The sequence below is a fragment of the Monodelphis domestica genome, chromosome 1 (assembly GCF_027887165.1).
Source record: "Monodelphis domestica isolate mMonDom1 chromosome 1, mMonDom1.pri, whole genome shotgun sequence".
NCBI lineage: Eukaryota > Metazoa > Chordata > Mammalia > Didelphimorphia > Didelphidae > Monodelphis > Monodelphis domestica.
Window position 1 is genome coordinate 626,432,964 of NC_077227.1, and position 24,043 is coordinate 626,457,006.

Below are 24,043 nucleotides of genomic sequence, written 5' to 3' on the forward strand. Positions count from 1 at the left end.
ACTTGGGTATATTTAAAATTTGCGAATTTTCCCATGGTGACCACTATATTTTTGATTTAAAACTATATTTTTGTGGTCACAATTTAAGGCAACCACTCTTTTATCTGTAACAGTATATATGTATATATGTTACATGTAAGCATTTACATGAGTATAATAAAAAGGAAAATTATTATCTCACTTTCTAACTCTTAGTAATATAAAAATTACCAAATATACAAATAACAGATCTTTATGAGGAAAGTACTATATGAGTACTATGACTCTCACTGAAAGCCTGGAAGAAAATATCACCACTTATATCTATTATTCCAGGAATAAATGAAAGAAGTACTTCAAGTAAAAAAAAAAGGAGAAAATTAATTTGAAGAGTCAGAGATCTTAACCCATTTCCTGAGTTATGTGAGTGAAAGAATGTGACACAGAAGAAGATAGATGGGTCTTAATAATATATTTGAAGACCTCTTCATGGTGGAGGGGGACTGCTAGAACTTCATGGAGTGAGGAGATTATTTTTTCTGTTGGCCACATATGTGGCATGATAAGAAGACAATTATGATGTCTGGGGACACCATGTTCAAGATTATGAGGAAGGTATTGCCAGACCTGTGTGTACTTGGAAATCCGTTACCCTAAAAACTGCTTTTCCCAAGTGCCCACTGACTTCCTGTCATTATGTACTTCCTGTAGACAGAGGGATAAATTCAGTGGGCAATCCTGGTTTGGCCTCTTTGCTTCCTGTTGGCAACTGTGGTGGTGAGCAGGGATTTTAAACAGGCTGATCAGCCATGGGCATGTTGTTTTTAATTTTGTTACCTTTTTATTCCTTTATTTCTAATGATAATTAATAAATATCTTAAAATATGATATTTTTATTATTTGAAATTAATTTTAATTTTTACACCTGACATTGACAATGTAAGGGTCTACTATCTCCTGGAGAATTTTCTTGGAAATTAATAAAGAGAAGAATCTCAGAGTTTGTCCAGTCTAATGATTATTACTCAATCCTGTAAACATGTAGCAATAAATGATGTTGGGAGAAGTTTCTAGAAAGTTTTCATAAATGTTATGAAATATTTGTCAGAGTACTGTTTCTTATACTTTGCCTCACAGTCCAAACATGCTGGTGTTTCATATTGGTCCTACCTGGTTTCATGTCTGTGCTACATTTTCCCTTGGCACAATTCAATCTAGAAGATGAGATCTAGAAGATGAGATGGAATAACAATGCATTAACAATCCATTAGACTGAACTCCTCCAGGGCATTACTTTTGCTTTTCTTTTTATGTCAAGCACTTAACATTTTTCCCTAGTACATAGTAGGAGCTTAATAAATGATTTTTGACTAATGTGATATGTTTCTAAATATAAAATTTGAACTCTGTTGTCCATATCTGGCTAAGGACTCACATGAAAAATATTTTTCTCTCAGACCCAATACTAATACATTCATAGATTCAGACATATAAAGATGTTATAGTCAAAATTAATTGTGACATTAGAAAATGAGAAAAAACCCTAAACAATATTATACAATGAGAGTTGTCATCAACTTTTCCCCATAGCCTTTCTCCTTCAGTTTCATCTTTTTATAAATGCAGACAAGGGATAATCTTAACCATACATATCTGCAACTTAGTTATTTGTCCTTGCTTCTATCTTTTGTACATTCTTTTAAAAATATAGGTTGGTGAGTCAATTCCATGTATGGCCATATTTATCTTGTAGGATAATTCTCCATTTTACTACTCATTAGTCTCATTGGTGTCTTTATTTTTTAGTAATATTTTTCCACAATTACATGTAAAAACAATTTTTAACATTTGTTTAAAAATTTTTTGAGTTCCAAAATTTCCTACCTTTTATTGTTATATCTCTGCTATTTCCTTGCTAGTATATCATTTGAGAAATTATATAATATTCATTAGAGAAATTATTCTATAGGTTTTTTCTATTTTTGCCCTTTTTTTTAGGTATCAGCATCATATTTGTGTCATAAAAGGAACCTGGTTGAATTTCACCTATTTTCCCAAATAGTTTATGTAATATTGGGAACAATAATTTTTTACATGTTGGGTAGAATTAACTTGTGAATCCTGGGGATTTTTTATAAGGAAATTAATTGATAGCATATTGAATTTCTTTTTCTAAGATGGACTTAAAAATATTTTATTTTCTCTTCTGTTAACCTGGGCCATTTATACTTTTCATTTATCCATTTCACTTATATTATCAAATTTATTGGCATATGATTGGACAAAATTGTTCCTACTAATTGTTTTGATTTCCTCTTAATTTTTGGTGCATTTGGCCTTTTCATTTTTGAGGCTGATAATTTGTTGTTTTTTTTTTAAACAAATGAAGTTAGCCAAAGATTTAACTATTTTATTGGGTCTTTCATAAAACCAGCTCCTAATCTTACTTAGTTCAATGATTTCATTACTTTCAATTTTATTAATTTCACCCATGGTTTTCAGGATTTACAATTTGGTATTTATTTGGGGATTTTTAATTTGTTCTTTTTCTAGTTTTGTTTTTTTTTTAGTTGCATGACCATTTTTTTATCTGCTGTTTCTCTATTTTATTGATGTAAGGGGTTAGAGATATAAAGTACACCATAAGTACTTTTTGGCTATATCCCATTAATTTTGGTATGTTTTTTCATTGTTGCCATATTCTTTAATGAAATTATTTGCTGTTTGTATGATTTGTTTTTTGACCTACTCATTCATTAGGATGATTTAGTTTCCAATTAATTTTTCTGAATAAATTTCCACAGCCCCTTATTAAAGGTGCTTTTTATTTCATTATCATTTGAAAGGGATGCATTTAACATTTCTGCATTTGGTTGTGAGATCATTATGTCACAATACATGGTCAGCTTTTGTGTAGATGTTATTTACCACTGAGAAAAATATATATTCTTTTCTATTCTCACTGAATTTTCTCCAGAGGTTTTACATTATCTAATGTTTCTAAAATTCTATTTATCTTATTAAATTCTTTCTTATTAATTTATTTTTTGAATATATTTATGTATCTAGTTCTGAAAGGGGAATAGTTTTACTATTTCCTCATGTAACTTATTTTACTTTAAAGCGTTGGATGCTATATCATTTGGCATTAATATTACTTCATTGTCCATGGTGCCCATTTGCAGGATATAGTTTCCTTCCTTATCTCTTTTAATTATATGTATTTTTGCTTTTGCTTTGTATGAGCTCATGATTGCTACCTGTGCCTTTTTTTTTTCTTCAGCAGAAGCAATAGTTTCTGCATCAGGCCCTTACCTTTATTCTGTGTGTGTTTCTCTGATTCAGACATGTTTCTGGTAATATATTGTAGGATTCTGGTTTTTAATCCATTGTGTTCTTCACTTCTATTTTATGGGTGAATTAATCTCATTCACATTCACAGATATGATTACTATGTATATCCTTCCATCCTATTTTCTCCTATTTATCCTTCACTCTTTTTCTTTCTTTTTATTCTATCCCTCCTCACAAGTATTTTGCTTCTGACTACTGAATCCAGCTCTGCACTCCATTTTAAAAGTCCCCTCCTTTCTTCATTCCCCTCCCTTTCTACTTTCTTTTGAGAGGATTTATTTTTAATATGTATATTGGATCATTTCCATAGTTGAGTTTTGAATTAGAAATTTAAATCAGTCCTCCAGTCTCTGTAATCACTCTTTAATGCCCAACCCAAAGAATTCCTTTCATCTTAGTACAGACAAGAAAGCAATATCTTGGGAAAGATTGTGAGATCTACCTTACTTAGTAAAGGGAACCAGATTATGTTAAATGTGCCCATACATAGCACAGTCCAGTCCATCCAGCCCTTGATTCTTTCATTGAATCATTGCAGGAACCAATCTTGACCAGGCAGAACTAAATGTATGTACTCCCCACCATAGTAGGGACATCAAACTGGATCTTTTTAGGGATCTGCTCAAGGGGAATTTTTCATCTTTGATAAGAAGGAGAGATCATTGACTAATTAATTTATTGGTTAATGCTAGCCTAATAGAGAAACTGATTTTCTTACATACAAGCCAGTTTATCATTATTTTGGTTTCATCTATAAGTTAAGATAGATTTCTATACTCTACTGAGTGTGGATGTTATTTCCTCTTTGAGCTAGTTCTGATGAGAGCCACCATCCTCCTTATTTATTTTCATTAGAATAACCATTTTGCATTTCCTTTTGGTCCTGACATCATTTCTTATTTTCCTTCAAGGCTTAATATAAAGGCTGTGAATTTTAGATTTACTCTAACCTGCTTAGTCATTAGAATTTTAGCAACCAGGAATGTATAGACCCCCACTTAAGAATTAAGTGTGGGGTAGGAAGGCCTATGACCCTCATGTGCTAGCAAGTGACAAATCAGAAAAAAATGACTGACCCCCTGGGCTGTCCAAAGCCAAGGTTAAGCCACCATTGGTACATGTGACATACAGGAAGTGATGTAAAGAACTGCCTTTACATTTTGCATCACTTCCTGTGAGAGGGACTTTTGCTGTCTTTTTGCAGTGGAACTTGACTTCGTGGAGCATGGGACCTCAGACTGCTTCCCTGACACGACCATGTGGTGAGTGATAAGGCTGATTCCCTTTTCCCTTGACCTTTCTGAAGGCATCAGCCTCCAAGGAGGTCCCTCATCTTGAAGGAAGTCTCATGGCTGGAAACCGAGCTAGATTTAATCTTTTGGGAAGGCCCCTTGACTGAGGCCTCTGAACTCCCCTTGGCTCAGACCAAGCCAGAACAGATCTTCCCCTTTTTCTTTCTCTCCCTCATTCTTAATTTCTTGCTTCTATTGTAAATAAACCACCATAAAATTCCATTCTGACTTGAGTATTTCATTGGGATTTAGGATTTAAATCCCTGGCGACCACTAAAATTATATTCAGCCTTAACCTTAAAATTTACCCTTAACAAGGTGATATTGTTGTCCTTTTCTGGTTAGTTTTTTGAGATTCCCTGTCACCATAATAAGTTTCAATGGGCAGGTTCTTTTATTTTTGCTCATTTTTTGTCTTCTTATTTACTTTTAATCTCATATTAAAGTTTGGTTCTGGAGTAGTGGGGGCACTGCCCCAAACTTGTGTGTGTGTGTGCTGTTGTGTTGTTTTTAAAACTAGTTCTGGGGGCACTGTAAGTTTTCAGTTTTTCTAGGGTGATATGATTTAAGAAGAGGTGTGCTATTTGGTCTTTTGGTCTGTGTTTTGGTCTCTAAGTGACCACAAGAGTAGTTTTTGTATTTTGTTTTGCCCTGGACCTATTCTAATGTGCTAGTACTACTCCTCACCCTGGGATTGCAACTTTGGTCTCTTACCCAATTCTCTGTTTGGGCAATGCATCAAAGTCATGTACTCAATGCCTTTGAAGTGTCCTCTATAATCTCTGTCCAGTTGACTGGGCCCCCTTACCATCTGTGGTTTGAGACTCTTGAAGTCCTTGCTGCTGATTTAGTTGTGTCCATGGCCTATACTCGCTTGCTGGGGCATGGCATGCCAATAGCTTGCCCAGACAACCTGAGCTTGACTATACTCTAATCTCACCTCAATGACACAGACCTTTCCTGTTGATCTTCTAAGTTGTCTCAGGTGGAAAATTGTTTCATCCTGACTTTTTGTTACTTTTGCTTCTACAGATTTCATTTTAAGGCATTATTTTAATGTTGTTTGGACAGAAATTTAGAAAAGCTCAGGTGAGTTGCTACCCACTCTTGTCATTTTAGCTCCAAAGAAATATGCTGGTATCTTTAGAATTTCATTCTTGACCATCTCTTAACTCTCTTAGGTTAGTATATCCCAAAGTATTTTAATCCTTGACATTCTACCTACTCTTGTTCTGAACTAATTGAAATACGCTTTATTTATCAACTTGGTTCTTTTGAGTGTTTATACATATTGTCCCAAAGTTCCTGAAATATCCCACAACTTTAAGCAACCAGTACAGTGTCATTCACAAATAGGAGCATCTAAAAAACCTCACCATCTTTAGAGAATTTCTCTTCAGCATTACTTTTGCATTAGATTTATTCTAAAGAAGTAGTAAATGCCTTTTTTGAGAATACATCCCTCTGTTTTATGCCTGTTGTGTTGACAATCAGGGAAATATCTGAACTAATTGTCTCTGTTGCTAGGTCTTGCAAATGAAGGCCAACTGAATTCTGAGGTATCCTTTTCCCATCTCTGACTTCCATGGATAAGTTAGATTCCCAGAGCTTGGCTAATTACATCCCTCCACCAGTTTTCTTGCATTTCCTTTTCTTTTATTTTCTCTTTTTTAGCAATAATGAGGGTCTTTAATTGAAGTAAAGGAATTGCATTTTGGGATACCTGAAAGCACAAGGCTGCAGAGGGGATATGGTTAAGGGAGTTAAGGGTGGAGAGTGATGTTTGGACAGAACACCAGTCATCAAAAGGGAGTATTCAAAGAAACAATAGAACTAGTTCTTATCTTTTTGGACCATCTCCAATGTCCTCAGACTATTAGTAGCTCTGGAGTCTGGGCTATTTAGCTCATAGCTAGCTGAAGTCAATGAAGCATTTAGATAAATACTAAATTTTGAAAAGCACTTTAAAATATTGTCTCATTTATTCTTAAATCAACCCTTTGTAAGATGAGTACTATTCTTCTCCCCATTCCACAGTTAAAACAGAGGTAAAGTGACTTATCTAGTGTCACAGGGCTATTAATTGTCAGGGGCTAGATTTGAATTTAGATCTTCCCAACTCCCAGTCCAGTGCTATAACTTGGCTTCAGCTGGCTGCTTTGACTGATGAAGTTGTTGTTATTTTTATAATTTAAAAAGTCCCCTCCAGATTACACAATGATATAATAATATTCAACAATCATTTTCTGACATTCTGCCATCCATGCCCTCTCCCTTCCTTTCACCCCTCCAGCCTCTCCTAAGTGGTAGGTGTTATGATATAGACTGTGTGTTTTCATATCAAAGTTGTCATGTTGTGGAAAAAAACATATATCACATACTACAGAGAAAAATTCAGAGACCTTAAGAAGATTTCTTCAACATCTTCATAACTTTGTTGCATACATTCTTAATTTCCCCCATGTATGTTTGATCAAATCCCGCTTTTCTCTCCTTTGTTCTCTTTGTAGCTATTTATTCCTCTTTTATAAGTTGAAGTATTATTGCTCTATTTTCTTGATAGTGGAAAGAGTTTTACATAAAAATCTTAGCCTTTTTGCCACAATTCTTTTGATTGCTCTCTTCCTAGTTTCCCCTTTAAAAATCCCCAGGATTCCTTTTTAAACAGGTTTTGTCTTCTATGCTTTTTTCATATTATTTCATATTATTTTCATATTTTCATATTTTCTGTTCAGAATCTTCTTCTATCCTTCTTGGCAAGATTTTACAATGTACATTTAAGTTTCTTTTACACTTGACTACTATATTTCTGTGCTTCACAAGCAAGCCAATTGTTTACTGACTAATACACTTTTTAAGCTTTTTTACTCTCTTCATTTATGACAATGTAATTATATTGGTTAAATGTCTATATGAAATTATAATAATTGGTGTCTAAGTCTTTTTACATTATTAATAATGTGTTAAATAGATTAAAATTCATAAAAATCATATAGACCTTCTTAATCATATAAAATTAGAAATGTTCTTGCACAAGTAAAATAAATGCAAATGGAATCAGAAGAAAATATATAGACTTGGAAAATATTTGTATTAAATTTCACTATAAAAATCTGACATCTAGAATCTATACATGTGTATAAAAGGCACACTTCAAAGCAATGGATGAAAGCATCAAAGAGAAAGACTTAGACTTGATATAAGGATAACATTTTTTTAACTATTCTATTCTCAAGTGGAATGGGCCAATTTAGAAGATAATGGATATTTTTTCCTTGAAAATCTTTAGCGAAAGAATGGATAACCATTTGTCAAAGATATTTTATCAAGAAGTCTATTTCTTTTTCTTATATTGAGGCCTTTCAAAGTAAACTTACAACTCGCTACTCTTTTTCTTGTTGCTGTAATGGGAGTCAGTCATAATTTCTAGAAGAACACTAAAAAAATATTACTTTGTGTTAAGAAATTTTTTATTTTTTTCCTTTGGAACTGTGATGAAAGCACATAAAATTACCAGTGGAAGAAACATCATGCCACAAAATTGCATAGAATTATTACAAAAATGTGAATTATGCATTTTAAACAATTTGAGATTGATAAACCAAAATATGTACATTTTAATAGCTCAAATAGTTTGTCTTATCTTTTTTCTTAAAAGGCAAAAACCACAAAGTCCAATCCATCACAGACAATATTAATACAATGTACAAGAGCAACATTAAAGTCAAAGAAACGCAAGCAACGTTCTTTGAGAAATCATCCAATGATTGCTTAACTAATACACATGTATTAATTAATATATGGCAATAATGAAACTGTTAAATCCAAAATGTCTTGCATTTCATTAGAACTTTGAAAATTCTGTTCGCACTGCCAAAACCACACTATTTTCAGTAGTGTAAAGATAACTGAAGAGCACAATCTAGGTAAATGCAAGGCTCTACTGTCTATTAGAGAAACATCCACAGTACAGAATTTCATACATTCAACACAGAACAAGGCAAATACATAAAGGCACAAGACCGCACATTATAAAGACCCTTTTTTCTTCATCTTAGCCTATTTCAAGTAATATTAATATTATTAAATGTTATTTGTATCACTTATAATTTCAACAATGCAAGATATACAGTGTTACACTACCCTACAACTGCAAAAAGTATCACTGTACAGATATAAAAAATGTGATTACAGTAAATGGTCAAATACAAACATATTGCAAAATGGCTAGTGTGGTTAAGATACGGAAACCGACTAACTGAATTGTTTTGTATAACTGAACTGTTTTTGTAGAAATCAAAGGTTACTTAGTCTATTTTTCAGACTAAAATTCAGCACAATCTACAGTATTCTTTACAATAATGTGGAGTTATGAATATCTTTATTACTTCATATATTATTTAGGTAATCTGGAATTCTATTATAAAATGTAGCATTCAGTGGAGACCATTATAGCTTCTTTGTGATCACTTTCTTTATCTTCAAAGTGCCGAAGTAGAAATATTTACAAAGAATTTCCCTTTTTCTAAGTGGAAGTGGAAGCTTTATTCAATGAATCAAAGTAATTTAGTTCAAAATACAATCCTCTTGAAACATCAGGTGACTCCCCCCCCATCTTATTAAAGTTGTTAAAAAAAAAGATTTTCTAAGGTTTGAACCCAAGCTTGATCTTGATTGAAACTTAAGACTGACCTGTAGTTATTGCTTAAATTTAAATAATATAAAGTACACAGAAATAGAAAACTCCTGGTAGAATACAAGTTATAGAGCAGAAAAGTTTTGGGGGTATTAATTGCTTTGTTTTGCTACTGTCAAAGATAATTATTTTAATTTCAATAAAACTGTGGGAATAACTGCTATTGGTTTTAACTAAGTATTATTTTATGGAATGGCAGTGCAAAGTATTGGCTAGAATCTTGGCCTTGGAGTCAGGAAGATCTGAGTTCAAGTTCTGCCTCTGATACATATTAATTGTGTGACCCTGGACAAGTCATGCAGCTTCTCTGTGTTTATAATACTATAAATTACTAAGAATCTACTGATCAGTGAAGGAAATTCTTCTACCAGAAGGTCCCTCTGGCCAATGAAATCACAGGTCTCAAACAACAGAAAAGTACTTATGCTGATTTCTAAAGATTCTATGTTTTTCTTTTAAAAACATCTTGACCCAAATAAAACGTTCAAGTATCATAATTTGACATTTAACATGTAGTTGATTTTCTTTTTGTAGTCCAACAATATGTAAATAGAGATGATTCCTAATCTTTAACCTCATTAAAATGTGGTTCAATGGATTAAATGTATAATGTGAATCATTCAGTGGATGGGCTTTGAGCTTATGCTTCAGTTTCACACCTTAGTAAAATGGAATTTTAGTTAGGGAAAAGATAATGGTAGGAAATGAAACATCTCCAGTACTCTCATTCTCTTTCCTATCTCCTTCAAACATCTAGAGAGACTCTGAAACAACTGCCCCTTAAAATCAATTATTTAGAGCCTGCAAAATATGTGTGTGTATAAATATTATGCATCTGACCCTAATAAATATATATACACATTTTTGAACAGAGCCTTGCTTTATGCCACCAATGCCAACAAATGTTTTTCTGACTATTTTAACATAATTTAATATCTACATAATTTAGATATTAGAAGCTTACTTTCCCTATCCACTTACACCTGGATTTCATTTATTTTTTTATACACAAGTTTGGGTTCACTGTCAAATAATAAATATGCCCCCATATATATGAATGTGTAGAGATACACATATGTTGTTCTGTGTGTATACATTTGTATGGATACACGATATATTTCTATATGGGTTGTTGTGTATTCTCTAGATAAATATTCAATCTTTATCTCTATACCCCAAAATAAAGAGACCATAAAATGTCAGAACTAGTCTATAGTCAATATGACTCACTACAGTCTGTTCACTATGGCTGTCTATTACACTCAAGGTAGCTATACTCTTTGCATCACAGGCCAATTAATTGCCAACTATTTGATCAATACATGTACTTCTACAGCTAGTAAGTTTATGGCCTGGAAATCCAAATGGTCAAACACAATTTTTTCTGTAGAAACAGCCTCAAAAAACTTGGAGGAGCCAGAGTCCTCTTAGCTCTGCAATTATCTGGGTTGATATCTAAAGTAGTCCCTAACAAACTATATTGATATGTTTTTAATGTTTTAGGCCATTGGTCTGGCTGCATCTGGATATAAGGAAGTTAAACTTATTTATTTATTTGTTCAAGGAAAAAGAAAACTTTAAAAAATCACCACTGTTCCTTTTGAAGAAATTTTCAGCAGCAAAAATTATTAATTTTACTTCTGATAAACATATTAAAACAGCAAGCCACCAGTGCTTGTGAAGCAAAGAAGATAAAACAACTTAAAACAATTATTAGATTTATGTTATGGCTATTCATAGGCAGTTAGAATGAAGAGCTCAGATATGGCTGTTGCGTGGCCTTAAATAGCATTTGCACATTTCTGTCACTCTCTACATCGGTTTCTGACACTTTACTCTGAATTGTGACAAAAACCAGCAAACGGCTATCTTCTTTAAATACTCCCAGTGGTGCATGTGTGCCATTCTGACCTAACAAAAAGAAAGTAAATGTCTATGTGTGTATTATATGCATGCTATCTTCCTCATTAGACTTGTAGTATGTTTCAGCATGATTGACTGAAGATAAGAGAACAAAGAACTCTCCATATCACTGTACAAAAAAGACTCCTTCAAAAGATATGCACTGTATTAAGCAAAGGCTCTTGATCCCAGCAGCTGCTCCATGCTCAAATTAAGAGGGGAGAAAGACAAAACTTTGTGAAGATGTGGATGCTGCTTGTGGACTGGGGGCACAGTCAAAGGGGTGTATCAAATACTCTTTCTGCATTGTCTTCTTCTAGTTCTTCCTCATTCGGGGGAGATTTGTGGTTTGCTTTGCTGCTATATGAGGTGATGGAGGAAGAGACTGAACTGTGATTGCTATCTTCGCTGATTTTTCCTTTCATGGCTTCTTGTACAAATTCCAGAATTTCCAGGGGGAGCCTTTTGAATTTGTCTTGATATTCCTGATCAAGTTCTACCTGCATCTGGAAAACATAAAGAGAAGAGTCTTTTTTAGGGTGTTCTGACTTCCAATGATCAGAAACATGGAAACAACAAATAATAAATAATGATGAAGTTAAGAAGAAGGGAAGGAATAAATATTTTTTAATGAATACATGTTGAATGTCTACATGACTCCGAAAGCTGTAATGCTGGAGAGGGTTGTAAACCAGTGCTTGTCAGAGATTCCAATTTCACCTAAGTCCAATAGTTCAAGAGCTTAGAATCTCAAGTTATTTATAGGATATACAAATAAATATATGGATGAACTATGACCCATCTTAAACATACATGTTTTGAGAATCTCTGAAAAAAGAATCATCTCTTAGTGGCCAGTCTAATCATTATGAGCATCTTTCAACTTAGCTATGCTGCTTACTAGATGAAAGGCATGTAGTTCACTTTCATTTCTTTTTGAATAAATACACACATAATCTCTATGACCAAAATAAATGGACAATAAAATGCCTGAATTAGCAAAAGTAACTCTCAGCTTCCATGTCTGTAAAAATAAATCAGGTCAGTTGTTTTGGTTTAAAGTCTCATATATTTTAACATGTTTTGATGTATGGATTTTTGGAAATTTTGAAGCTTATGCCTATACAGGATTACTGAATTTTAGTTCTAAGATATTCAATGAGCATTTATTAAGCACCTATTATATGCTAAGTTATTTATAAGATAAAAAAGGTAAAAACAGTCTTTGTCCTCAAAAAGTTTACAATCTAATTGGAGTATTACAAGGGACATTAGACATAGATATATGTAAAGTACATAGAGATTATCTAATTCTAGCTGTGCTCTCATTGAGGAATCTCTTTTCTAACACCCATGATGGATGGCCATAAGCCTCTGTTTAAACATTTCCAGGGACAAAGAGCTCATTTCTTCATGATACATTTAGTCATGTTATGGAAGGCCTTTACCTCCTTAGAACTTCCACAGATGACTGATTTTCTCAAGTAAGATAGATATAAATTTGGAAGATTGGAGAAGAGATGAAGTTTAAAGAGAGGAAAATGTTAAAGATCTGCATAAATCATTAGACTGAAAAGAAAATAATTCAGTCTGTAAAATATGAGTAGCAGTCAACAGAGGCTAATTTTGGATAAGAGACACATTCTTTGGTTGACCTAAACTTGAAGTCCACTCTACTGTTCTGTTTTTTTTTTTTCTGGGTAAGATTACCATCATGATGAAAAGTAGGAAAAGAAATTTAGTTATGGAGAAATCAGTAAGATTACAATTATAAGATGATGATATGTGGCATTAAGAGCCTAGTTTAGGTTGTGAAAGCCCATTGCTGGAATGAACTACTAAAAAATCTCTAGACTTTGGAGCTGGGGTCTATAGCACTAGATTTGTCTCTTGCCAAACTAATGAATGGCTCCCTCTTGCTTTTATTCCCTTATAAGAAAGGAGGCAAACAACTAGGTAGTGAACAACTTCAACACATTAAAGATGAAATGTTTATAAATCAATTTTTACTAATTTTCAAATTTTCCTGAAGAAAACAGTTTTCTTTCTGATGAGTTCAAGATAATGATACCAAAAGATATGGCAGAATATGAGATGCATGATGATGATATAAAAACATAAAACCAAAACAAACCCATCTATAAAATGCTACTAATGGAAATCATCGGAGCATCACAGACAAGAGAGCAAAATAGCCAGTTTCTCTCAGTGTTGCAACAATTTCAGATGAAATAGAAACTTGGCAATTTCACATTCATTTGCTTGAGTAAAAACTCTTTCCATTCTTTGACAGGTCCTATTTTCTTTCACCATGACAGTGAACCATTCTTAATTTTTAACTGAACAACACAGAATTAAAAATTCTCTGAGGAAGGTAGAATGGGAAAAAGGCTAAGCTCTCTTTAAGAAAAAGAAGCCTGTCAGTTTTAGAGTAGATATCCAAAAATAAAGATTAGACTAAACGACTGAATGACCAGACTTTTACTATAACTCACTGTGTAGTTATTGACTAATTGAAATTCACATTTCCATATTGTTGCTAAATTATTTCAACAATTGGCCCAAGTACAAATAATTTACAAAAAAAATCCAGCAATTCTCTAAACATAGAATGGGGCTTTTTCTTAACAGTCTGAACTTATCACTGATCTAAATTGAATTACGATTTTAGCAAATTTGTCATTTTAGGTTTTTGCAATTTTTTTCAGTGATAACAATTACTCAACAAGTTATACAGCTTTAAGTCCTCTTGCTTTTCAAAATTGATGTCTTTCATTTAATATGTAGCATAATACAAGATTTTTATTCCGAGCTATTGTAAGGCTAAAAAGGAATAAAACAGTGCCTCTGAAAATTATATCTAATTTTCTGGAAAAATAAAGAACATGGCAAACATTCCAAGGATGGTGTTGTATGGCATATTAAGGGGGTAAGGATGAAGGCTAATAGCAACTCCGTATTCATTCAAGAAAATAAGTATCTTTTGGGATATAGTATTGAAGTATAATTATTTGGGAATTCTTGTTCAGTTCAAGAAACTAGGAAAGTTGGACTCATTCTTTTTACTTCCAGGTTGAATGCAGAGGGTCCAAAACAAATGGATTTCCTTCTACTATACTCCCTTTGCCAAAGTCCAGGATCCCTAATTGCTCATGTTTCCTGTTACTGAATACTACTAAAACATTTGTCTCCTACACAAATACAATTTTTGCCTCACATTCTTTGTTTTTCATTTTATATATCCTCTCTTACATAACTTATCATATCTTACATAACGTACATAACTATCATATCCCAATTTGTTTAAAAAAATACAAATGATCATTGTGTATACATCATCAACCACATATTATTAAATACAAAGCTCATCCTCTGGTTGTCACTTATATTGAACTACATTCTTCTGCCAACTGTCTTAGGAAACAAATATTTTTAAGCGATGAAGATCCTGCCTTGAAGGAATTTGCAGTGTAGTAGAGGGATAAGAGGCATGTACAAATAACTAAAAGGCAAGCCACAATATTATTAAGCGCTTGGCAGAAGTTAAAACATAAGATGGTCTGAGAGATTTAAGAATAGAAGGATCACATCTAGTGATCAGAGAATGATTGGGAAGGCATTTGGGGGAAGGGGTACTTGAGTTGGGTCATGAAGGAAAAGAAGGATTTTAATAGGAATAAATTGAGGGGTGGACTAATATTTTCCAGGCATGGTGGATGTTGCATGTGAATGAATATATGAATAAGGCACAGCTTCTTCAGAACATGAAGAAAGTGAAGGATTAGTGCTCTACCGGAGCATCAAGTTTGTGAAAAAGAATAGATGAAATAAGAATTGAAAAGGAAATTGTAGATAAATTGTGAAGGATTAAGAATGCCAGACTTAAAAGGTTCTAGGACCTGAAGTCAAGAGGATCTGAATTCAAATAAGTCCTCATGCACTTACTAGATGTATGACTCTGGGCAAGTCACTTCAGCTTTTTTTTGTCTCAGTTTCCTCTTCCATAAAATGGGCAGAATAATAATAACTAACTGCCAGGGTTATGAGGATAAAATGAGATAACACTTGTAAAGTACTTTGCAAACCTTAACTTGCTATATGAATTACAATTATTATTTAAAATTAGTAGGCAGGATTATGGGAAATGTTTGATCTTTTGCTGGTTTTACTTTGGTTTTTGGTTGTGAGAAACAACATGGCTTAGTGGATATATTTATTATTGTTCAGTAATTTCTGTCATGTCAGCCTCTTTGTGACCCCATTTGGGGTTTTCTTTGTAGATGAGGAACTAAAGCAAAGCAAGTTGTGACATTCTTAGAGTCACAAAACTATTAAGTGTCTTAGACCATATTTAAACTCAGGAAGATGCATCTTCCTGACTGCAAGCTTGGTACTCTTTATCCACTGCACCTCTAGTGTATGATATGGCACTTGATAAAACTAATGCTATCAGGGAACACATTACCTATCAGACCTATGGGAAGGAGAGGAATTCATGAGTAAACAAGAGTTAGAGTATTGTGAGATATAAAATGGATAATGTTGACAATAACAAATTCAATTAATAATAATAGTGAATAAATTATAAAACTTTTGTACAAATAAAACTAGCGTAGTCAAGATTAGGAGGAAAGTAGAAAAAACTTTAAAAATATAATCAGTTTCTTGGATAGAGGTCTCATATCTAAAATATATAGAAAATTGTCAAATTTATAAGAATAAGAGCCATTCCCAAATTGATAAATGATCAAAAGACATCAACTGTTTTGGGGTGAAGAAATCAAAGCTATATATTGACTAGATAAATACAAATCAAAACAATTCTGAGATATCATCTCAAAGCCATCAGATTAGCTAAAATGGTAAAAGGGCAAAATGACAAATGTTGGAAGGGATATGGAAAAATAGGTATACTCATACTATGAACTGATCCAACCATTTGGGAGATTAATTTGAAATTATGCCTAGGGAGTCATAAAACTGTGATCCATTAAATGAGGATAAAAGGAAAAGAACCTATATGTTCCAAAATATTTATAGCTTTCTTTGTGGTGGCTAAGAATTGGAAATTGAGGAAATGTCCATAATTTTGGAAATGGTTAAACAGATTGTACTTTATGATTGTGATGAATACTACTTCACCATAAGTAATGATGAGCAGATTAAAGAAAACTTGGAAAGATCTACATGAAATAACAGAGTGAAATGAGTAGAACAAAGAGAATAAAATATATAGTAACATAATTAATATTTGAAGAATGATTTGTGAATGTCTGTATTCAGAGAAAGAACTTATAAACAGAAACAATGAAAATAATTCAAAACAAGACAAAGCCCAAAACAGATGCAATCAATCAACACTAAAAGAACTGAGTTTTCAGGACTTGGGAGTTGGCAGTTCCAATGTTCTGTCATCAATAGGCCATATCTGACAAAATAACCTTGAAGGACTCTATTGAGAAAAGTTCATTGCCTCCCTAAAAAATCTCTTCCACTCTTGAATAACAAACTATTAGGAACTATTACTTACATCAAGCCTATATTGGCTTCATTGTAACCTTTCCTTAGTTTTTGAGGAGAGAATCAGCCATCTTTATCAATGTCCTTCATTCCCTGCTAAGCTTTCTCTCCAAGTTTGCTCCCAGTTTGTTGAAAAAAAGTAGATGCTCAATTATTATTTAACAAATAGAAAAATAGGGATATCTGAATATAATGGAATATAGTAATATTGAAATGTTGAATATTAAAAGTAAAGAGAAGCAAAGGAGGATTCATATAAAAGTGACTGAGAGAGCAGAACCAAGAAAAGAATGTCTACAAAAACTAAAAAAAAATTCAAATAAAAAAAAGGACAAATGAAACTGAATACCGTCTAGTTATTTTTCAGTACTTATTCAAGAGAAGAGATGAGAAAATATTCTTTCCCTTTAGAGACTCTCTGGAATATCATCTCATTGTCAAGCATTTGTTGATTGATTGTGCTGAACTGATATTAAAATTGCTTTTCTCTTTAACTCTGTTTATAAGATGGCCATGTAGGTAGCAGAGAAAAGAAGGATATATTTATAGAGGAAGAGTATTTAAAAACCAAAGTTCAAAATAAAAATGATTTTTAAATCCCCTATTTCTTCAACATACACATAGAGTAAAGGTAAGGGGCTGGAGTAGAATTTATTGTGCATAATCTGAAGTAAAAAATTAGGAGTTAGAATCATGAACTTAAAGAAAAAGCAAAAATAGTTCTATTTAAAAGAGATAGGGAGGGAAATTACATCTTGATAAAAGGTACCATAGATAATGCAGTAATATCAATACTAAACACATATGTATCAAATAGTATGACTTCCAGGTTTTAGAAAGAGAAGTTAAATAAGTTTCATGAGTTAATAGACAGTAAAACTATACTGGGGTGGGGAGATCTCAACTTCCTCCTTTCAGATATAGATAAATTGAACCAAAAAATAAACAAGAAAGGAGTGAAGGAATTTTTAAAAAGTTAGAACTAATAGATCTTTGGAGAAAATTGAATGGGAATAGAAAGGAACATATCTTCTTATAAGCAGTAAATGGCACTTAAATTGACCATGTATTAGAGCATAAAACTTCACAACCAAATGCAGAAAACAAAAATAGTAAATATATCTTTTTCAGATCATAATGCAATAAAAATTTTAATCAATAAGGGTCCATGGAAAGATAAATAAAGATTGATTAGAAAGTAATCTAAATATAAAGAAGTATGTCAAAGAAAAAATTATAGAAACAATCAATAATTTCCTTAAGGAGAATGACAATAAGGAGACAATATATAAAAATGTATGGGATGGAGCCAGAGCAATGCTTACGGGAAATTTTATATCTCTAAATGGTTACAACAGTAAAATGGAGAAAAGGCATATCAGTGAATTGGGCCTGCAACTAAAAAAAAAACTAGAAAAAGAACAAATTAAAAGACCTCATTTTAGGACTAAATAGGAAAGTCTAAAAATCAAAGGAGAATTTATTAAAATTGAAATAAGAGAACCATTGAATTAATAAGTAAGACGAGGCATTGGTTTTTATGAAAAAAATAAAATCAATAGAGCATTGGTTATCTGACTTCAAAAAGGAAAGAAGAAAATAAAATGACAATATAAAGAATGAAAAGTGTGAATATACCAACAACAATGTAGAAGAAATTAAAGCAAACAGGAGCTATTTTGTCCAATTATATGCCAATAAACCTGATAATCTAAATGAAGTGGATGAACATTTACAAAAATACAAATTTCCCAGATTAACAAAAGAAGAAATAGAATGCTTAAATAATGTTGTCATAGAAAGAGAAATTGAACAAACCATCATCGACTCCCTAAGAAAAACCCCTCAGGGGCAGATGGATTCACATGTGAGTTCTATAAAACACTTAAAAGATGATTAATCCCTATATTTCATAAAACTATGGAATAATAGAGGAGTCCTACCAAATTTTTTCTGACACAAAGATGGTACTATTACTTAAGCCAGGAAATGCAAAAATAGAGAAAGGTAATTTTAGGTTAATTTAATTTAAGAATATTGATATTAAATAAAATACCAGCAAGGAGATTAGAGTAATATATGATAAGGAATTTTCAGAATAGCCAGGTGGGATTTATGCTAGGAATGCAGGATTGGTTTAGTATTAGGAAAACTATCAGTGTAATTGACCATATTAATAATCAAACTAATACAAATAACATAATTTTCTCAATAGATGCAGAAACCTACAACAAAACACAATGCCCATTCTTATTGAAACACTAGAAATCATATGAATAAATGGACCATTTCTTTAAGTAATAAATAATAAAAAAGTTAGCAAGTATCATTTGCAGTGGGGAAAATGTTAGTCTTCCCAATAAAATCATAGGTGAAGCAAGTATGTTCATTCTCACCATGTACTAGAAATGCTAGCTTTAAGAATAAAAAAAGAAAAAAGAAACTGTAGGATCTAAAGAAGACAATGAGGAAACTAAACCATAACTTTTTAACAGATAATATGACAGTATACTTAGAGAATCAACTGAACAACTAGTTGAAATAATTAATAACTTTAGCAAAGTTGCAGGATGCAAAATAAATGCACACAAATCACCAGCATTTCTATATATTACCATCAAAGTTTAGCAGCAAGAGATAGGAAGAGAAAATCCATTTAAAATAACTAGACAATATAAAATACATTGGAATCTACTTGCCAAGACAAAGGAATTATATGAACACAATTACGAAACACTTTTCATACAAATAAAGTCAGATTTAAACAATTAGGAAATATTAATTGTTCATGGGTAGGCTGAGCTAATATAATAAAAATGACAATTTTACCTAAATTAACCCACTTATTTAGTGCCATACCAATCAAACCAACAAATCATTATTTTATAGAACTAGAAAGAGTAACAACAAAATTAATCTGGAAGAACAAAAGATCAATAATATTAATGGAATTAATGGAAAAAAATGTGAAGGATGGTGGCCTCGTAGTACCAAATATCAAACTGTTTTACCAAGCAATGATCCTCAAAACAGTCTGGTACTGGCTAAGAAACTTTTGTTACAAATAACTCAGTATTTGACAAAAAGTGCTGGGAAAACTAGAAAACATTATGGCAGAAACTAGGCATAGACCAACATCTCACACCACATACCAAGATAAAAGAAAAATGGATATTTGATCTAGAAATAAAGTGACATCATAAACAAAAAAACTCAGAAGATTTCATCCATCAGACTTACAGATAATGGGAGAATTTATGACCAAACAAGACATATAAAAGAGTACAAAAAACGGAATGGATAATTTTGATTATATTATGTTTAAAAGTTTCTGTACAAACAAAACCAGTGCAATCAAGATTAAAAGGGAAACAAAAACTGGGAAGAAATTTTTATAGCAAATGTCTCTGATGAAGGCTTAATTTCTTAAACATATAGAGAACTGAGTCAAATTTATAAGACTACAACATATTCCCCAATTGATAAATGGTCAAATGATAATAACAGGCAGTTCTCAAAGAAATTAAAACTGTCTATAGTCATAAGAGAAAATGCTTGAAATCATTATTGGTTGGAGAAATGCAAATTAAAACAACTCTTAGATAATATCTCACACTTATTAGATTGGCTAATGTGCCCCAAAAGAAAAATAATAAACGTTGGATGGGTTATGGGAAAATTGCTGTCTCTCTGAGAGGGCAGGTAATGTTATATAGGTTATACATATGCTACCATGTAATACATATTTCCACATTTGTTACATTGTGACAAAAGGCACATATTGCTTAAACTTCAATATGCATTCAGACACCTAACTCTCAATTGTAATGAAAATCTAATGAGTATACCTTGTGTTAAACCCTAAAAACTTTTGTCAAAGATCTTCCTACTGCTTGTCACCTTGAATAATATGGAGTTACCTAATAGGATCACAAATTTAGATCTGGAAAGAAACCTCACAGGCCTTATAGTTCAATCTCTTCATGTTACCAATGAAGAAACCGAGTCTTAGAGAGATTAAATTAAATTGCCCAAGGTGAGAGTGAAAATTCTAACCTGGGTGGTCTAACTTCAAATCTAGCTCTCCTTCCCACTGCTCCATGGAGTTTGATGACTTTAACAATGTCCTTTAGATATAGTAACTTAACTAATGATCAGAGAAAACAAAGTCTTTCATGTAGGATATAGCTAAAATGGAGAAAACAGGGTTTTTTCCATCTTACAAATGAGGGGATCTCCAGAATTATATAACTGTGGCTCAAGTCTGAAATAAGCCAGGGTGCATACAAAAGAAGAATGAATTATGTACCAGATACACTCCAAACCAGTTCTCTAACAAAGCCAACCGAATCCAGGAAACAGACAAACCACAGTGATGCCATGTAGGGAGAACTACAAAAACCACCACAGAATTCTTGGGAAAATAATGGGGGTGGAGAAGTGTTCTTTTCTGTTCTGACAAACAGTATTTCTTTAAATACAGATGAGGAAAACAAAGGCAGATATTTGTCCAAGGCTTTTGTTATTTGTTTTTTAACACAGGGAAAAGTGTGAAGAATTTGATTGTCCCGTCCTAAAATTAAAGTTATAATTAACTTTCAAATAAATTCCTTTTAAGGATAACTTTTGGTTCACTTAAGAATTCAACACTTACAAATATTCATTTTTTCCATTACTGCTGACTAAACTAATGCTTTTTGGTCAGGAAGGGAGACAAGAATGGGAATAAACACCCAAAGGGAGAAGAGTCAGTGACATTCAAACGCCAGCCCTTTTCTTCTTTTCTCTCAATAAGAAAACCATCAGAGAAACTCTACTTTCTTTGATGTTTAAAAAAAAAAAAACTCCCATCGTCTCTTTGGATTTTGTTTTAAAGAATAGAGTTGCTTTTCCAACATAAGCTTTCAAACTCAAAGGGGCAGAAGATAACTTTGAGGTTTTTTATTTCCACTTGCTACTCCCCAAAAGTAACTCTTCTCTCTTGAATGGTGATCAAATACAGCTGACACCTGGGGAAAAATGGTGAAGGATCCCCACTGGCCCTATATATTTATACCCCAATGTCATTGTAAAAGCTAACATCTGTTAAGAATATTAAAAATAGTGGCTAAAGCATTAAAAAAGCCCAGAAATAGAAATGATGGTTTCAAAGTTATCCTAAGCAACCCTGCAAGGCCTTGGCATATTTTTAGAATGATCTAATGAATTTTTACTTCTACAAAGAATAAAAATAACAGGATCATATGAAAATCACTGAGTGCTGTCAGCAGGGCTACCAAGAGAATTGCAATCCATGGAGAGAACTGCTTGAAATCAGCAAGCAAGAGCCTGGGACTCCCCCCCCCCCTCCAAAATCTTGATTTTTTTGGTGCTGGGATTTTTTTGTGTGTGAGGGATCTGAAGACAGAATGAGGGCTCCCTCCAGCAGCATGCTGGTTCTTTGTATTGATTTCAAAATTGTGCTGAACAATTGAAAACTTAAGGAATACATAAAAATGATGATTTGTCTCTGTGGTTCTTTAAAATAGATACTTTTTACAGAGTCCTTCAAATTAGCCAAATGCTCTTTGACCACAGTGTCACTGGAGGGGAGAAGCAATATGATTAACACAAAAAGGGGGAAAAGCCCTTCCTCTTTCCCAGTTATTTCTTCTTGGAATGAGAATTTCATCTTCCTTCCTCCCTCCCTCCATCTTATTTTCCCTTCTTCCCTCCTTTTTTCCCTTACTTTCTTTTTGGAGGGGGAGTGGTATGAAGACAGTAAGCCTACCTTCCTTATAAGGTTACCTTTAAAGTGATATTAAAATATATTTATATCCTTTGAATCTATAATAAGAGATGGTTGAGATAGGCAGCCTAGAACTCTGTTCCATATATAGCAGGAAGAGACATCATTCAAGGGTCTAAATTTTTGCCACTGAAAACAATTTGACAATCTGGCTATGGAAAACTGAGAGTTGAATATAATCAGAATCACAAGGTTTTCATGTGGGAGGAATAAACACATCTTGATCACAGTTTAATAAACTATATTTTTTCTAAGGCAGCAAATATCATCCACTGTCATGGGTGCTATTTAATTTCCTGTGATGGTGGGCACTTGAATTGGATGTCTAAAAACTGGAAGGCAAGTTCAAGGAATATAACTAAAGGAATTGGTTGTATCCCTAAGCATATGCTAGCGGGAGTATTAGCAATATCATGTAGCACCAGTAATAATGATAGCTAAATAGCAATAACTCATATTTGTTTAGAGCTTTAACTTTTAGCAAGTATTTCAATTCAGTTCCATTCCATAAACAGTCTTAATTAAGCATCTACTCCGTGCTAGGCATTATGCAAGGTGTTAGGTTTAAAAGACAAAAATGAAATAATCCCTGTCCCCAAGGGGCTTATGTTCTATTGGGAGGAAACAATGTGTGTACAAGGAAATATAAAATATATACAAAGTAGCTTCAAGGAGAAGAATATGTACAAACCATCGAAGTAGGCATCACAAATATTATCTTTGTTTTGAGAGGAGGAAATTGAGGTCAAAAGGTCATAGGATTATAAGATCTAAAAATGGAGGCCATCTAGTCTAATCCCTTCATTTAATAGATAAGAAAAATGTTACCCAGTAAGGCTAAGTGCTGTGCCCATGGTCTCAAAGACAAATGTTGCAGAACTGGGATTTCAGCTCAGGTCCCTTAGGTCCAATGAGATACTCTTTCTCTTGAACTATGTATGATATTTCTACTGTACTTTGAAATGACAAGCTGAAAGTGACACTGCAAATAGGTGACAGAGCAGGGATTTCTAGTCTACTGCTCTATCTACATCTATCCTCCCTACTGGCATCCAATTATGGGCTAGTTTCCCTCAATATATGGCAGCAAGCAAATCATGGACATTTCTTCAGTTCTTGCTATATACTAGCTTAGGAGGGGCATACACAGAAGTTTCCGTTTCAGTTTCAGTTCCTGATCCCAAGTATCTCATAATCTAGTTGGAGAGAGAGAATATAAATATGAAGAGATAATCAAGAAAATAAAACTGTCCAATGGAAGCATGAAATGAGTGGAGAGGAAAGTATCATAGACATTGTGGGCTGGAGTACTTAAGAAAAATAATTTAGGAAAGGAGGAATTCAGCTTGATCTGGAAAGATGGCCATTATTGATGACCTTATCTCTCCCAGAAAACAACTCCTATCTTAACAAGGAGCAATAGGGAGGTTCATAGACAAATATCATCCCACATATTTACTTTGTTAAAGCATTTCATGGACTGGTTCATCTGGAGGCTACATAATCACATGA

At 33.0% G+C, this 24,043-nt stretch overlaps 1 protein-coding gene and 1 long non-coding RNA gene across 4 annotated transcripts in view; one reads left to right on the forward strand and one right to left on the reverse strand.

Moving 5' to 3' along the window:
- LOC103102951 (uncharacterized) overlaps positions 1-24,043 on the forward strand; it is a 274,602-nt gene that overhangs the window by 81,181 nt on the left and 169,378 nt on the right. The window lies entirely within an intron of this gene.
- The window catches only part of PLCB1 (phospholipase C beta 1), a 902,125-nt gene continuing 886,159 nt past the window's right edge, over positions 8,078-24,043 (reverse strand). For 2 of the 3 annotated variants that reach the window (XM_001374433.3, XM_007476702.3), the window contains one exon: positions 8,078-11,729. In XM_001374433.3, coding sequence (XP_001374470.1) covers positions 11,499-11,729 — 231 coding nt within the window. In that variant the 3' untranslated portion in view covers positions 8,078-11,498. The remainder of the gene's footprint in view (positions 11,730-24,043) is intronic. The other variant, XM_007476704.3, reaches the window with a different exon arrangement.